We start from the raw sequence: 17,755 nt of genomic DNA, 5'->3' as shown, positions 1-17,755 counted from the left end.
TCTCTGCCTCTCTCTCTCTCTCTCTCTCCATATATATATATATATAGAAAAGATTTTGAGACCATCAAGATAATTCAAGCTGTGTTGAATTGACTTAGATTAAATCATTTGAACCCTTTTAGCAGATTTTAGTGGCTTAAACCTATCGATTCGCCTAAGCGGTGCATGCAGTAGTAATTTGAAGTTATGCAGACCTTTTTTTTCTTGTGATATCTTAGATTTTGCTTCTTTTTTTATATTTAATATTAAAAGCAAAAAAAAAAAATTAGAACAAAAATGCTCAGTGAACTAAACAAAATGACTTTTATAGATGGTTGAATGTAATGATCAAAATAAGGACAATTTAAAAATGTCATTTAATATTTAATGCTCATCTCTTTTTACAACTAGTTATGCTAATAAGAGAAAACTACAAATATATACACTCATTTGCCAATTTTATTTCTGAATACTAAATGATATTGTAAAACTTCCTATAGCTTTGTGGATATTATAAGTTTTTTGTATTATAAAAACACTCAATAAGTTTGGTTTAACTGTAGCAGATGCCGAAACCTAAATTTAGAGTAAATTTTAAATGAAAATAATATTATACAAATAGCAATCTAAACATTCTGCAAAACTTCTTTCACTTCTAAGATACTAATTTTTTTAAGTATTGACTTATGATTTGAGATAGGTATTTTGATAGGACTTATATAAAACTGATATTCTTAAAGGGTTATGTATACTAAGATTTTAAGAGTCACAAATATTTCTTTCGCTTGATTTATAATTATTAGTTTGGCCGTGCTAATGTATGTCTTTCATCAAACTATGCTTAAAAACATTTATCAAAATTAGTTTGATTTACAAGTTAATGCAATTTATTTAAGATATAAATCTAGTTAGTTAGATGCAAATAATTTTAGGCATGCTGATGGATAAATGTGCTTCTAAATATAAAACCAACAAACCCAATGAATATAAACATTAAAATACATTATATTATATAGAAGTATTACATTTTATTAAATAATAATATTCATTCGTAAAGCAGGCTTGCTCCCTATATTCGACAAAACAACAACAACACCCAGCTAACTCGCAGGCCCAAGCTGCCTTAGTCTTCCCCGTCATCTCCATTTACTAAGATTTATCTCATTTAGGGCCCGTTTGGTGCCGTAGAACAGTTGCGGGGCGTTTTCAAAACATCGACATTGGTGTTTGTTTTCACTTTTTAAGCTGTGATGCGGGATAAGCTGATTTTATTTTGTATTGCACTCTGCCCGTGAGTTCGACCCTCGTCCCATGTTCGAAGAAAATTTTTTACGGCCCTGCCCTCCCTGCGGTCGCGCGTTCGGTGTTATTCAGGGTATTACTCGCGCGGTCACGCGTCCGCTGATTCCCGGCGTTATTCGTTGTGTTACTCAAAGTGTTATTCACGGTATTATTCACTCGGTCTAGCATTCGTTAATTCCAGGTGTTATTCGCGGTAGTTATCAGATATTATTGCAAAGTTATTTGTGTCTTGTGCTAGCCATTGATTCGCGGTGTTTTGTGGTGTTATTTGCGGTAATATTTAGGTGTTATTAAATAAATAAATAAAACTTAATAGTTATACTATATTTGTATTTATAACTTTACTAAACTATTAAATTACAAAATAGTTTAAATTATATATATATATAAATACTTTATGTATTATCAATATTAAGTTTAAATTTGTACTATTATAACAAATATTAATTGTAATAAAAAATTAATAACCAATATTAGTGGATTTATTATAATTATGACACTTCTGCCATAAATAGCGTTATTGCATAGGCAGAACGATCATTTATCCAGAAACAGTTGTAAATTAGTTGTTTGCAAACGCATAAACCAAACAGACAGTCAATTTATCCTGATCAGTTGCTAATCAGCAGCTTATCTGGATCAACTGTTTATCAACAGATTACCAATAATCTGCAGCTGCCACAAACAGACATTTAGTCCAAAACTGATTATTATAATTTTTTTCATATTTATTAGTTGAATCTTTATACCATGAGCTCACCAGTACTGTTTTGAAAATTTTTTATTCTTGATTCAATTTGCAAAAAATTGTCACCAATTCATTTAATATCAAAAGCAGTTGCTCTAGGCAGAGATATTTCAAAAGAAAATTTGTGACTAATAAACAACAAATATCGAGCATAATCAATCTTGCTAAATTTCAACACTGTCAATACCATGTCCCAAGCTTCGGATGCGAAAAATGAAGGGTTGTTTTAAGTAGTCAACAAATAGCATTAGATTTTTTTGTCGAAGAAATCATAACAAATTATTTAAATCATCGTGTAACTGTTAGAACGTCCCATGAAAGCGGCATATTATATGGCATGAATATAGGAAAAATGTGCAAGAGTTGCTATATTGACATTCGGATGTAATGTTAAATAAGCAGGGTTCTCGCATTATAGACGGATCCAGCGAAAAAGTTAGTCCATGAAACTAATATTATGATAGGATCTTAGAATATAAGTACTCTCGCGCATATATTAATGAAATTAATAGATATTATGGTTCACAGAAAGATAAATATTTTATGCACTCAAGAAAATAATGGGTTGGATAAAATGCTAATGAGATTGATAGCTTAGATTTTAAACTTTGGTATTCGAGTAGATATCGTACTAGAATATGTGTAATTATAAAGATAATGACGAAAAAATTAATAGATATTAAAATAAAATTACATCTCTAAAGATTATTGTTGATACTATGATTTTTAATGTTATATGCACTAACATTTTTTAAGTTGGTTTAAATATATGTTTAAGAAAAAACTTTGTAATGACCTAGAAGAATTAATAGAAATAATACCCCTTGAAAAAGAAATATTTATTTGAGAAGATTTAAATGGACATATTGGTAGAGTAGTAAAAGATTTTAAAAATATTCATGATGGCTATGATTTTGATGTGATTAATGAAGAACAAAAAATCATATTGGATTTTATTTTAGCTAATGATTTTGTTATTGTTACTATTTTAGTTTTAAAAAAATATGAACATAAGAATGGATCTAATAAAATACAAATTGATTATTTTCCTATGAGAAAAAAAGAAAGTCAAGAATGTAAAGACTATAAGGTCATTCCAAGTGAAAATTTAAGTACTTAACATCGATAATTAGTTTTTGATTTTAAGATAAATAGAAGATAAAAATACAATGAAATATTGTCATAGAATTAGATGGAAACACTTAAAAGACACAAATAAAAGTATTTTTATGAGCAAACTTCAAGATTTTAAGATTTGGAATATTCATGAAGAAGTTAATTATATGTAAGATAAACTAACAAACACTGTTAAACAAATGACAAAAGATGTGCTTGGAGAATCAAAAAAAAAAATTATACACAAAAATATTTGATAGAATATAATGTACAATAAAAGATAAAATATAAGAAGTTTTGTTGTAAAAATTGATTTAAATATAAAAGCGTAAAAAACTAAAAAAAATTATAAGGTGTCCCATAGGGAGTTCAAGAGAACTATTTGTGATGCTACGAATTCTGTTTTTAGTGATTTTTACAATAAATTATATGTTAATGCGGATGAAAAATATATGTATAAACTAGTAAAACAGAAAGACCAAAAAGTAATGATTTAATTCAAGTAAATTGTATTAAAGATGAAAATCAAAAAGTATTTTTCTTAGATGAATATATTCAACATAAGTGGGTAAGATATTTTGATAAAATTTTCAATAAAGTTTTTGAAAATATGATTTGACATTACTGATCTTAATATTAATAATATTTTTTTTTTTTTGTTTTTACTGTCGCATTAGAAAAAAGAAAGTTGATGAGACTTTAAAGAAAATTATAGTGAAAAATCAAAACTTGATGGTATCCCGATAGAAGTGTGGAAATATTTAGGAGATTTGGGAATTTTTTGACTTACTAAACTTTTTGAAATAATTTTTAAAAGTAAAAAAGATATGTGTAAGGAAAAGTATTTTGGTCTTCTTTTAAAAGAATAAAGGGGATGCACAAGATTGTGCAAATTATAGAGGAATTAAGTTGATGTATCTTACATTAAAATTATGGGAGAGAGTAAGTGAATATAGGTTAAGGCATGATATATAAATTTCTCATAATCAGTTTGAATTTATGTCGGGCAGATCTACTATTGAAGTTATACATTTATTGAAAAATTTGATGGAGAAGTACCGAGAGAATTAGCAAGATCGACATATGATTTTTTATTCATTTAGAAAAAGCTTACGATAAAGTTCCAAGAGAAGTTCTTTAGAGACTTGTAGAAAAGAAAGATGTTGATATGACATATTCAAATCATTAAAGATATGTAAACGAGAGCTATTACTTGTGTTCGAATAGAATAAATATTGACCAAGCTTTAAGCCCATATCTTTTTTCTTTAGTTATGGATGCTCTTACCAGACACTTACAGGATGATGTGCCTTGGTGTATGCTTTTCATTGATGATATACTTCTTGTGGATAAGACCAGAGAAAAAGTTCAGGAAAAACTTGAATTATGGAGGTCTACTTTAGATTCTAAAGGCCTTCGTTTGAGACGATCTAAAACTGAAAACATGGAATATAATCTTAGCGGTTGTAGATCTAGAGACAGAGTCGTAATGATGGGTGAAAATTATTAAAAGAAGTTAACATTTTAGATATCTCAGGTCTATTGTTCAAAGTGATGGCTATATAGATAGGAATTTTATTAACAGAACTCGAGTTGGATAGTTGAAGTAAAGGAATGCATCGAACTTATTGTGTGATAGAAAAGTACCGCTTAGAATTAAAGGAAAATTTTATAAGATGGTGGCTAGGCTTGCAATGCTTTATTACACAGAATGTTGGCCTATAAAAGAGAAGCATAAAACTAAGTTAAGTGTTGTTGAGATTAGAAGGCTTAGGTGGGTAAGTGGCTTTAAACTTAGAGACAAAATGTGAAATGAATATATCTATGAAAACGTTGATGTAGCTCTAGTGGCAGACAAGAATAGAGAATTTGATGATCCGCTAGGAGAGAAGATGTTTTAAATTCGACTTATGTTAAGAAATGTAGAGGTAAACCTAAAAAGACTTGGGCATGTTACATAAAAAATGAACATAATTTATTAGAATTAAAAAAATATGACACTCAATTGAACACAATAGAGAAAAAGGATACATGTAGCATACCCCCACTTAGTGGGATAAAGGTTTGTTGTTGTTGTTGTTGTAGAAGTCAACCTAGATGAATTATCAATGGATCCAGAATTGCAGAAAATCATATCATACAACTTTATGAATGATCGTGATAAAATTCATAGAGCTTACAAAAAAACTTCGCCAAACTCGCCAAACATAATAGGGAATAAAATGAGTTGATTTAATCCAGACTGATTTGATGAATTCAAAAGCTGGTTGGAATATAATAATGTAAATAATATTGTTGATTGCTTATTTTGTCATACTTGGACCAAGATTAACCAAAATTAAAGCAGCAGCAGTAAATCCATATGGAACATTTTATAGATAAGGCACATAAGAACAAAGAAGTGGTGATAGTTTTAACAGTAATGGATTTTGAAATTAGAAAAAGATGGATAGGTTTTGAGTTCACGTTAGTCAAATCATTAGTGCTCGTAATATCATTTGAAAAAAGTGTCATGACATAATGAATCAAAATCAGCATACAATTTTACTTACAAAAAAATCTTGTGATCAAATGTGCCATGATTATTGAACACATTTGACAGCAAGCATAATTGTGCATGCTATTTTTACACCAAGATTTAGCTTTTTGTGGCCATGATGAATTTAAGAATTATGAAAATTAAGGAGACTTTTTGGAGTCAGTTGCTTTTTCTAACAAACTATAATAAAGATATAAAGAAGTTTGTTTTAGGAAATACTTCTAAAAATAAAAAGCTTATTCATTCAGGAAAAAATTGCACATGGCATTGCTATTGGGACTATAAATATTATTATTAATGGATTAGGAAATAATTACAACAATTCAATTAGACGAGCCTCGAGATATATTAGTCAGAGAACAAATACCAACTGCAATCCGTATTGTTAAAAAAATATTATATTACTGAATGATTCCTTAAAATAAAACATTTAATGAGACTTTTGCTTCAACACCAAAGAAAAAAATAGAAGCTCTTTTTGCTAAGCATGGGTTAAGCATTGCATGATTACATGGTCAGGGTCATGATGGGGCAAGCAATATGCACGATGGGTTCAATGAATTGAAGACTTTGCAGTTCATTACAAACATTGTTTTGCACATCAACTTCAAATAGCTTGGATTGTCATAGCTAAAAATCATGTATAAGCTACTTCTGTTTTTAATGTAATCACTAATTTAATTGAAGTTGTTGAATGTTCGTGCAAAAGAATAGACATTTTACAGGAAAAATAACTCAAAACTCTTATTCAACAGTCACAGAATGTTGGAGATTGGGTAGAGGATAGAATCAAGATATTTCTTTTTAACGAGCCAGATATACATGTTTGGGTTCACGCTATAGGTCATTCATAAGTATATTTTTATTAATTGAATCTATCGTTGAGGTTCTTAAGATAATAATTCAAGATGATTCAGCAGTGAACAAAGAGCTGAAGCACATGTATTACTAAAATTTATACAATGTTTTGATTTTTTGTTTGTGTTTGATAAAGATTATATTGAGCATCACAAATAAACTTTCACACATAACATCCAATTTCATTAAAGCGGGTAAAATTTTGGCAATTTCAAAATGTACTCCAAATTTTGCATCTCCAAAATTCAATCAAATCAATTTTATAAAATTCTACGTATTGATTCGATTAATTTGATAGATAGTACAACATATGAATTATGAATATAATAGGAAATATTAAAATAATAAGACATTGCATTAGAACATATGATTACAAATAAAAAATTGAGGCTAATTCTATTAACATTTATACATCTTTATTGCATTAGAAGTTATGCATCCTATCATAAATCACAACTTCTCAATAATGTAAATGTATGACAGAGTTCAGAAAAATTTGGATTCACAAGAATTAAAAAGTTTAGTTCTCACCAAATTCGTACAATAAATGTAGTTCTAAGTGGCTCTTAAAATCAGTGAGTTATAGGCTGGGATAAGGCCAGTTTACAATAAGGCTAACAAGAATTGTAAGGATTTAGTTTCAGCTTACTACAATATAATTTGCCCCCCGAAGTGTTAACAGTTTTCTCGGACTAGTAAGAAAATGCTTTACAGAAAAAAAGACAACCAAGCCTATGTCACTCTATTAAATAAATTAAAATACAAAAACAAATGTCAAAGAAAAGTGAACTTAATTCCTACACTTCTATGTTAGCCAAACCTCCAATATTACATACGCCAGTACAGCCCTTCTACCCTTAAAAGTCATTTATTTTGGCATAATTATAAGTCTTTTATTATTTTAATGATCAAAGCATAATTATTTGGCTATAAAAAGCACATATAACTGTAATTTTCTTTACTTTAAAATGACGGATGCAACAAATAAGAAATAAAGGATGTCATGATCATTAGAAACCAAGATGACATTAGCAAGATATGAAATAACGCTTAGTTCTATCAACTACATGAATCATCAACTAACTCTTCTGCATTCTAAATTAGATTACCTTTATGATAATCAGGTAAACCGAAAGAGAACAATAAAAGAAAGTTTTAAAGCTACTCGTCCAAAAAAAGCTTAATAAAGCATCCAGAATACTTGAGGTGAGGATAGACAGACATACTGCTTTTTCCATTGTTTGAAAGAACTGCATTCTGTTTGACAGAATTTTCTGCATATGAATCAATGACGCCATGGCAGTCCCCTGCATGGAATTTAGCCCATCAAAAGTAAAAACAATAAAAATTAAAGCCAAGAGACAAAGGCATAAATAATATATTGACCTCAACTACATCAACAACCACAAGGCCATGCACATTAGGTATCACTTTCCTCGCTGCGACATGGACAGCTACAGAACCTCCCATGCTGCAATTAAGGCACCAAAGAAAGATGTGTTCATCAGAAGCAACTTCAAAGCTATGTCATATTTATTGTATCAAATGTGATACTAACTTCAGAACAGTTTAGGAAAGAATGATCACGAGAATGAGCAAGTTTTGATTTGAGCAGCATTTTTATAATTTTACTTTCCAGAGAACTGTCACAAATATACTTAACCACAGCTTTTTAGTTTATATCAGAAATCTTTTATGAGAAATAAATTTTACAGTCAAACCTGCTAGAGTGTGGTGACTGTAACAAATTTATCGTTCGACCTTTCTAAAGGTGAAAAAATTTATACTACGCATAGCAATTTCCAAAAAATATGTTTTCCCCACAAAAATCCATAGCTATTTTTACATTAAAAAAAAATTTACAAACACCACAGTGACACTTAGCGAAGCGCATAGATACCCAATTTGACCAAAATATCAGTTTAATTTGATTTAAGATTATACCCCATTTTTCACACTTCCCAAAAATCCGCAAAACTATTTTTACAAAATTCTACACTTTATTTTATTTCGATTAATTATACATATATATAAGTATGTATGTATGCATGTATATATATGTTGTTTTATAATATAATTCATTAAATTAATTTGATTCAACTTAATCATACTAATCACTTAATTATTTCCACTATTAGCAGTAATTAGCACTATAATGAGTCCGCTAAACATGACATGTAATAATGGGATTAAACAAATGGTTTTGAAATGGGAAAGCAAATATATGTATATATTCACATATAGCCTTCTTGTTTCTTCTTCGTTTTCCTCTTTGTCCCATGATCTACTAGGATGAAATTGCGGTGAAAGGTCGGAGATGGGACAAATAAGAACTATTGCTCTCGTGTTAGTTGTTTGGGTGGGAAATTAAGGTATTTAGGAGGATTTTAAGAGCTGTAAAGTAAAGTGATATGTGTGTGTGTGTGTGCAGAATTGTGTATATATATAGTAGCGTAAGCTCCCCTTTTTATTCCTTCATTCCTCTATAATTCACAAAGGAAGAGCCAAAGGTGGGGCGAAGCTCTAGCGATATAACAAAGAGTTGTTACTTTCGATTTGGACAATGAAGGGGAAATTCGAAGTAATAGGGAGGTTTTTGGAAGGTTCTTTAGTAGCTAATTCTGATGTAGTAAATATGTATAAATGTTCTTATTAAATTGCATTTAACCTAAAATTTCTCCTATTTTCTGTCCAATCTGCCGTAAATGGCAGCAAGTTCTAGCTAATAGAAGTGGAAAGGGAAATTAGAATAAGGAAGAAATAGAACTACGAAGCTATGTTCCAGGTGAAGAAGTTCTGAATATTCATTACCTCGCCGTCGAATTGTGTTTTAAGTTGATATCCTTAAGAGTTTGAATGAAGTCATTTTGAAGTAAAAATATCAATTTAGATTATCAATATGCTAAATTAAGTGTTATTTAATAAATTCATAAAATTTAAATGAATTTATTATTGCTAAACTATTTACGCAGAGAAGCCAGCTTGAGGTGAATAAAGGTAATGTTAGGAGGCTAACCTGACAATCGATATAAGATACTCAATTACTAAAATAATAAACATATTATCTATAAAACAAATGTTAACTTCTTATTAGTAAACCCACTTGCTATGTATTTACATTAAAAATGCTCATATTGAGCATAATTATTTCTGTTAGCAAGATTTAATTTTATATAAATGATCATCTGTTTATTTCCAATTCATAGTACATTATAGAAATACATAATCAAGTTCAAATATGGAATATCATGTCACATTGCAGTCCTAGTACATGCTAATAAAGCTGATTGTTAATAGAAAATTCTTGTTAAACAAGAATTGCATAGAAAAATAATTGTAGCAAATAAAAAAAGGATCAAAGAAAAATCATATATTTTGTGATAGGTAGGCCAACTATAACGATCATCCACATAATGGAATGCAAAAGTCCTAACAGCATAAACCTTAATAGAGAAATAAATGAATGCTCGACTATTGATATTAAAATTAAGACTGTCCAACTAGTATCAATGGGTTTTTGATAGATACAACGTTAGAAGAGCCAACTTTTATCAGCAATTACGATGGCTGACGGCCAATCGGTATGGGAGCCAGGATAGAATTTCCCATCCTATGAGAGACTATAATGTTGGAATTTTCCCACCGGCTGTGGCAACCGGTCTTTGTGGGTCCTATTTTTCTTTATTTTTAAGTAGAATTAATGTTTAAATAATATCCTAATATAAGTATGTTGCTTAGAGCTTGGCTTGAGAATATGTGGGTTTCGATTTATATAATAGAGACTATTTTCTCTAATTCTTTCTTGCCGAAGTGTTGTATCCTTGGATCATTTTCAGGTGGTGTCTCTGTAGCCAGATTGGATCGAGATGGTGATCTCTCGAGGACGTTTATAGACCTTTCTATACCTCTACAACTGTTGCCTATCTATTATTTCCTATATCCAACTTGCTGTCCAACTATTGATTGCACCTGTTTTCAATCGTCACTGGCATTTTTTCCTCCATTGCTCTTCCTACCCACACCATTTAGGAACTCAAAATCAGTGTTAGACGGGCTAGATGATGACCTGGCGAATTTGATGTGACAAACTATGCAAATATCATATGACATTTCTAAAATAAAAAATATTGAGAATAAGAATAAAAATAAAAGCAAAGTAAATGAAAACATGACATTGCTTAGCACAAGTAAATATAAAGACTTATCAGTAGCTGTTTTATTTATTTCTAACAATTCTTGTGGCGATTGTTTATAATCATATTCTCTTTATTATTTAAGTATTAAAGCATATTAATTTATTATTAACATTGTACTAAGCCAATTATGATTATAAATGAATTTACTCATGCGTAAGTCTCAAACCAACATACATGTTACCTCTCTTTTGTATATTTGAATCTTATTTTAAAGTTGTTTATCTCACTGAACTTGAAACAAACCAAGTATTATATGATTGTTTTCTAAAAGTGAAAAGAAAAGAAGGATCGTTAGTCAGATGACCTATCTATAGTATAGCTTTTGATTGTGCAATTTTAAGTGTTTATAAAAAACGTTGATATTCAAATAAAGATTTTTTGGATACATGTGGTTTTATATTAAAGATTAATTAGAAGCATTGTATTTTTTAAAAGATTTTTTTTCTAATATCCCTTCATATTTTTATTGTTTCATAAATATTATAGGAGTTAAAATGTCAAATTTTGCTTAATGACGATCTCAAAAGTCTAATTATATACTCACTTGATCCTGATGAGTATAAGTCAAAATAAATCCCATAAAAACTTAATTTGAGTAAATCGACCTTTTTGACCTCATTTTTATGGGGTCTTTTATTCCTTCCCCGTAGAGCCTAAAATCTAGTCATAGAGCTTACCTTTGACCATCTTAGAAGCCTAGTGTTAGGACCTACCCCGCTTAGAAATTCAAACCACTTCTTGACTCTTCTTGGAGGTCTCAAATGTGTGGTTTTGGACCATCAGCACTTGGATGGTTAAGACCAACATAGTGAAACCCAAAGAGGGTTCCTATAGGACCTTTAAGCTCTAGGATGACCTTATGCATACCCATTCACATCACCTACACTTTCACACACTTCGTCGTCGATTAAAACTGAAATTAATTTTAAAATGATCAACAATGAACTAAAATTTATAGAAAATTAAATTTGACGCATTTTTTATCTAATCGTTGAAAAGCTTGTTCAAACGATCCCGGATGACAAAATGGACCAAGTGAGCGCGTCCGAGACGTCGATTTTACCTGGGAAGGGCACCCATTTTGATATGATTTTTGCATAACCATGTTGTGCGGTGGATGTGCAGTATAAGTCTAACCTTGTAGAATTTCGAGGTTGTCCGTCTGGCGCAAAGTAAACCCTCTGATCTCTCTCTGGGCTATTTGCATGAGCGGATATCATGCAAATGTAAGCCCTAATTTTAATAATTGGCATGATTAAACATTAATAACATCATTTCCAAAACATGAAGTCAAATGATAGGATAGATTGGAAAGTCACCGGGGTTTTCCTCGGATCCGTGACATCTCCTACCTTTCACTCCTTTGACTTATGAAAATAACTATTCCTACTTGAGTCATTCTCATTTGACTTTTCTGTGTTCAATCTTGAAAACTAAACTTTAAAATCTTGAAGACAGAAATATGAATCTCAATCGAGAGTTTTCTCAAGTGTCTTTGGTCATTTGAGATGTAATTAACTATATGAATTTGCCTCTATAGGAAACTTAAAACCCGAATAAAATAAACCCTACTTAATATTTATATTAGGTAGGGAAAATTGTCGATCACACATAAAAGTTTTGCATATCGAAATAGAGTCATAAATTTCTTAGTTTAAATGATTGAGTTTACTTTCAAGTGGTGTGTTTTCGAGATAATGTATTATTTGGGGACTTGTGCTCAATTATCTTAACCATCAGATATATGAGATCTATTTTGGTTTCATTTATTTCAAAATTAAAATACTATTTTTTTTCAAAATCAAAATTACGTATACATAACTTAAATTTAAATCATTTTCAAGATTCTGACCGACAGTTCTCTATTACACCTTTAGTCGAACTGAGGAGGCTGATTAAGATGTGACAGTACTTCTTGGTGGTTAATCTTCTTCAAGATAAGAAGTGTTTGATTTCCTCTTATGGATCATATAAGTAAATATGTTACCACCACAAACTTTAGATGAGTACTATAATTTAAGAACAAGCTAATGAACAACTTGGATCAAAGGAGCAGATAAAAGTTGAAAAACTTTGTAGGGCTATGGTATTGACAATCATCTTACATATATTTTTTCTAAAAACATGTATCAAACTCATAATTCCCCTTAACACGGCAATGCTTAGTAAAAATAAGAAAGAAAAAAATATCGAAGAAAGTAGTTGCTTTCTCTTGATGGAAGTGAAGTATACGATTAACCAAAATGAAAAAAAAACAGAGGAAAGCTTTCTTAATGATCCTTAACTAATTTCTCTCTTATTTTGAGCAGAGAATGTAAAAAAGAATAGAATTTAGTGAGTAAATTTTTTGTAAAATTTTGCACCTTCAACTCTAAAGATTTTTTAATATGGCATATAATGTGTTGATACTCACTAATTGAAGGACACAAGCGACCAACATAATCAAGTAGATAAAAATTTCACAAGATAAATCAAGAAGAAATCAAATTAGTATAATTATAGAAGTACTGGCTCCTAAAGAAAAACCTGTGGCCAACAAGAATAATGGCAGGTGGAGAATTTCCATAGATGGTTTTCAATACAGCCACAACATCGTTACACAGAGTCTGCATGGATAAAGAGTATCTAAATTAAATCAAACTGATAATGAATAATTTTGCTAGCATAAAACAACCAAAATGGAAGGCAACCCAAAAGAAGAAAAAAATGAAGCAGCTCCAATGTCAAATTTAATCAAAACGACCAAGCATAACCCTTGCCGAATTCATTGGAGTCATAGCATACTTCAATAGACAAGTCTAGATCATTGTCAGTGGATGATTTTCCATGTCCTCTCAAGTCCATTGCCACCACCCGAGCCTTTTCCTTAATTTTACTAGCTGACAATGCAAAGGAGAGCCTGGCAACATAGATCAAAATAAAGCTAAGTCCCTACATAAAATCAAAACAAAAAGAATAATTTTCACATAAATTTAGCTAGATATGTCAGGCCTTCTATCTCTATAATTGTCATTTTTTCTCACCTATATGTTATCAATAGGCAAATTATGCTAGAGAGGCCTTTTAAACAAGCCTTTAAGTGTTTCAAAAAGTTCTTCCTTATCCAAAGTTCTTATCAAACTGGTTGAAAGCTCAACGAAACAAATTGAAGCAGCTTTTCCAAGAGTAAGAAGTGGCTATACAGTTACAGTATGAACTACAAAAATTTTCAAAAAAGGCAAGTGTTGCAAAAATTGCATTTGCAGATTTTTCAACTTCAAAAAAAAATCCAGACGCACCCTGAGTAACCACCTCCATGAAGGCAGAAAACAACTGGCCCTTCCGATCCAGCCTCAAAAATATGAAAGACCTAAATGATGCAAGATTAAGTTCAATTTATGCCTCTAATTAACTATGGAATGGCAAGAGAAAAAAAAAAAAGTAAGAGAAATGAGCACATTATTTGATCCTTCAATGGAAATGTCTCCTTCTTTATCAAAATAACCTGACCAATCCAAAGGCGAATATTTTTGGAGTGAAGTCCTGCATACCGTGATAGAAAAAATAAGTTTCATGCTTCAAAAGTAAGGCTAAGAAAGTTAGCACCAGAGAAGAATTATATATGGTAAAAGTAATAATTGATTTAAAAATTTCAATTCATTTGATAAATGTAGTTCCTCAAGTGAGATGTCATCTTAGTTAAAAATAAAAGTTGAATATTAACAAAAGATGTAAATTACCTCAATCATTTTAAACCATCCTCTGAGACATTCTGCTCACTAAAATGAGAAACCCTGCCTTGTCTCACAGTACTTGAATGCATAAATAAAAGTAGAGCCTGGCACCATCATGAGTTCAAATTTTTAAGAATGGAATGTTGGAGACCTAATTTTGATGGAAATTCATCAAAGGGAAACCTTGTACATCTAATGTGCTTAGAATGCTTACTTTGAGACATTCCAAATAGTGGCACTACAAGGCAAATGTGATTTATTCTTTAGCAATTACCGTGTAATGCTTGTGTGTCTACCCAATCTTTTTCTTTAAACAAATAGTCGTATAAACAATCATCAGCAACCAAGCTTGATCCAAATCACCAACAAACAAATTTATAAACATGTTCATAACCATGCTCAATGAAAAGAAATGTTATATTCTTTAGCATGCACACCTCTTTGCTCGAGTGCCAATCCAAATTTTTACTTTAGTTAAATAGCTGAATAGCCAATCATAGGTAATCAAGCTTGATCCAAATTAACAACAATCAAGTTTCTGAAAATAGTCTAGGTAATGCTCAATGAAAAGATGAAAATGTAAAATACATTTTCAAAGCTATAGATTAAGATACAAAAAAATAATTAAAGACCATTATCTCCTATAATTATAGCCTAAACCACATGTTGAAAGCCAAATGGTCATAAACATAAAATTTTTCATCTTCCAACCATGAAAATTTTATCATCTGTGATCCCTTCCATTTCTTTCCATTTTACATTCCTCATATTTGTAAATAAACACCAGTGTGATGCAAATGAGGGCAGCTTTATATTTCTCTTTTAGTTGAATAGTGTAATGAATGCTAAAACAAACATCCTTTTCTTTCCACTTGCTACATAACCGGCCAAATGCTCATTTTGGAGTGACATATGCAACTGCCTAGTAGGCTGGTTTTGATTCAGTGCAGAGTCTTCCAAATCTATAAGCAAAGAATCAAAAAGAAATGGTGTTTGTGATTGTCTTTTAGAAAGTTGCAAGGTGTCTATATAGGTCAAGTTTTCCAGGATGGCAGAGTGGACCCATCAAAAAATTGTCAGAGCACACAGAGTCCACCATGGTAATACATTGAGCTCTTTTGCACCCAGTCATCATCAACGCAAAGGGACACAAATAATTCCAGACCGGCATGGCTTTAGCTCACATCATCGGTGAAAATTTATCTCTCTCATTAATTAAAATTGCTTTGAATCTGAAAATCTGGACTATTCACGAAGCCCCGAGTATCTACCTGTTCCGTATCACTCAAAAAAGCCAATTAATCCAATCAATAAGATTTTAAAGAAGTTCTTGCATGGAAGATTGCGCTGTCTCATCTCTCTGCATAGCTTCCCTCCAACATTGTCCCGCATTTACTTGCAGCTCACACATTCATGCACCTTTAATAATAATCACATAATACTATTCTTAAATTAAGCCAACACATCTCCTTGTCTTACCGCCGAAAAGTCAAGCAGGTTTGTTTTTACGAGAATCAGATCATTTTCCCAATTACTTTGAGGAACCACATTTAAGCACGTAATGCATGTATACGATAATACAAACATCCACCCGATCAATCCACGTTATCTTACCGCCGATAGTGATCAAAATGGCATGATATAGGCAAAAATATATAGAAAAAAAAAAAAGGATAACCAGTAAGAAAATAACAGGGTGACTGCGAGTGGACGAAGACATTTCTTACTGAGATTCAGGGCGGGGAGGGACTGAGGAAGGAGAGAACGCCGATGAGGAACCCTCAGATTCCTCAGGTATCTCCTCGCAGAGAGAGTGAATGGTCGAGGACTCCATGGTTTCTTCAATCACTCGGAGACTCAGCTCTGGTTCGTGAAACTCGGGAGATCGTTCTTCGGAATGTTCACGTCAACCCGCTTGTTAGCTTATTTGTATGCAGCACTGTCGAAAAGGTTTTTCGGCTACGGTGAGCCGAAAGGTTGTGATGCCCCCATTCCATTCCAGTTAAATGGTGGGATTATGGTATTATCACCTCCTCGCTGGAATGTTGATGTATCAGTACTCCTGAGATAATATTTTTTTCATTAGAATCAGGATAATGAAATAGGTAATTGTACATAGTGAAGAAATTTAGAATGATATATTTACTTAAATTTAATAAATATGAATATAATTTTAAAACCAATTAGTTGATAAAAAAAGGCCATCATATTAAATACAAATATTCCAATTGAAATTTTTAATTTTAGGTTTTCTTCAAATTATTATTCATAATTGCATTAGGTTCGCAATATTCCTCTCGAAAAATATCTAGCATGTTATGACTAGGGTGGGTTATAAAATTATGGAGTAAATGTGTTATTTATGTAATTTGTTGGATCTTGATATGCGCAAGAGAATTCACAGCGGTAGAATGGTTAATGAACGTCTTAGCGTTGCACGAGAACCTAGCATAAGACTTTTACGTGAAAAACCTCAAAAAAGAAAAAACTACGGCGTATGACCCAGTTGAAGAGGTCAATTATAAAATGACGATTACATGTATAATTCCTTGTCCCACGAGTGGGAAAGGGTTACATAGTCCCTCAAGTTACAATGACGTTGCATAGAAGGACTTGCAGCTCCACGATGGGGAGTGGTCGCAACGAGGAGCAATGGTCGGGAATTCAATGCATCATCATTATGGTCAGCAAGACGTCCGAGATGATGGTGTTGTTTCGTACGGTGTTTCTTCGCAAAGACTAGGCGGTGACCAATGATGGTTGATAATGCCTAGCAATGGCGATTGTCAGAGGTGTGGCGGCCATAGGCGGTGGCGGCCAAAGGCGGTTGCGGTCACAGTTGGTCGAACGGTGGCGGTGGCGATGGAGGTCAAAGTTGGTCGAAGGACGGTGGATCATCAATGCATAAGTGGGGCTAGACTTCAGCTCCTTCTTCAAGCTTCAGTTTTATTCAGGCTTCAAGATCTCTTCTTTTTTTTAAGAGAGGGGTGGGGCTCTGTTTATAGTCTCGATTACAATTAATGAAGAAATCTGATTCAGTTTTATTGGGTGGTCTCGAGAGACGCCCTTGATGGCATTTGATGAACATTTGAGTGTCTTAATGATGTCTGAATTGAGCGTTCTTGAGCTCGTTGGAATTGTCTTACCAAGACGCTCGATTCAACTATAAGTTCGTCGGATTTGACATTTATTTGACATTCCAAACATGTCTGGAAAGCTTCTAAAAATGATTTAATGGCTTGATCAGGGTTTGATTTGGTTTAGATTGGACCAATTATTATATCATTGGTCCGCTCATCAAACC

At 31.7% G+C, this 17,755-nt stretch overlaps 1 protein-coding gene across 2 annotated transcripts in view; it reads right to left on the bottom strand.

Moving 5' to 3' along the window:
* LOC110027568 (protein phosphatase methylesterase 1) overlaps positions 1–16,403 on the bottom strand; it is a 72,559-nt gene extending 56,156 nt beyond the window's left edge. For both annotated transcript variants that reach the window (XM_020729058.1, XM_020729059.1), the window contains exons 1-7: positions 16,179–16,403; positions 14,176–14,260; positions 14,017–14,087; positions 13,523–13,637; positions 13,265–13,344; positions 7,929–8,013; positions 7,769–7,849 (exon numbers count right to left, since the gene is read on the bottom strand). In XM_020729058.1, the coding sequence (XP_020584717.1) occupies positions 7,769–7,849; positions 7,929–8,013; positions 13,265–13,344; positions 13,523–13,637; positions 14,017–14,087; positions 14,176–14,260; positions 16,179–16,285 (624 nt within the window). In that variant the 5' untranslated portion in view covers positions 16,286–16,403. The remainder of the gene's footprint in view (positions 1–7,768; positions 7,850–7,928; positions 8,014–13,264; positions 13,345–13,522; positions 13,638–14,016; positions 14,088–14,175; positions 14,261–16,178) is intronic.
* Between the last annotated feature and the right edge of the window lie 1,352 nt (positions 16,404–17,755).

This window comes from Phalaenopsis equestris, unplaced genomic scaffold (genome assembly GCF_001263595.1).
Source record: "Phalaenopsis equestris unplaced genomic scaffold, ASM126359v1 Scaffold000428, whole genome shotgun sequence".
Lineage (NCBI taxonomy): Eukaryota > Viridiplantae > Streptophyta > Magnoliopsida > Asparagales > Orchidaceae > Phalaenopsis > Phalaenopsis equestris.
The sequence above is the reverse complement of the archived record's forward strand: the minus strand, read 5'-3'. Positions and strand labels throughout refer to the sequence as shown.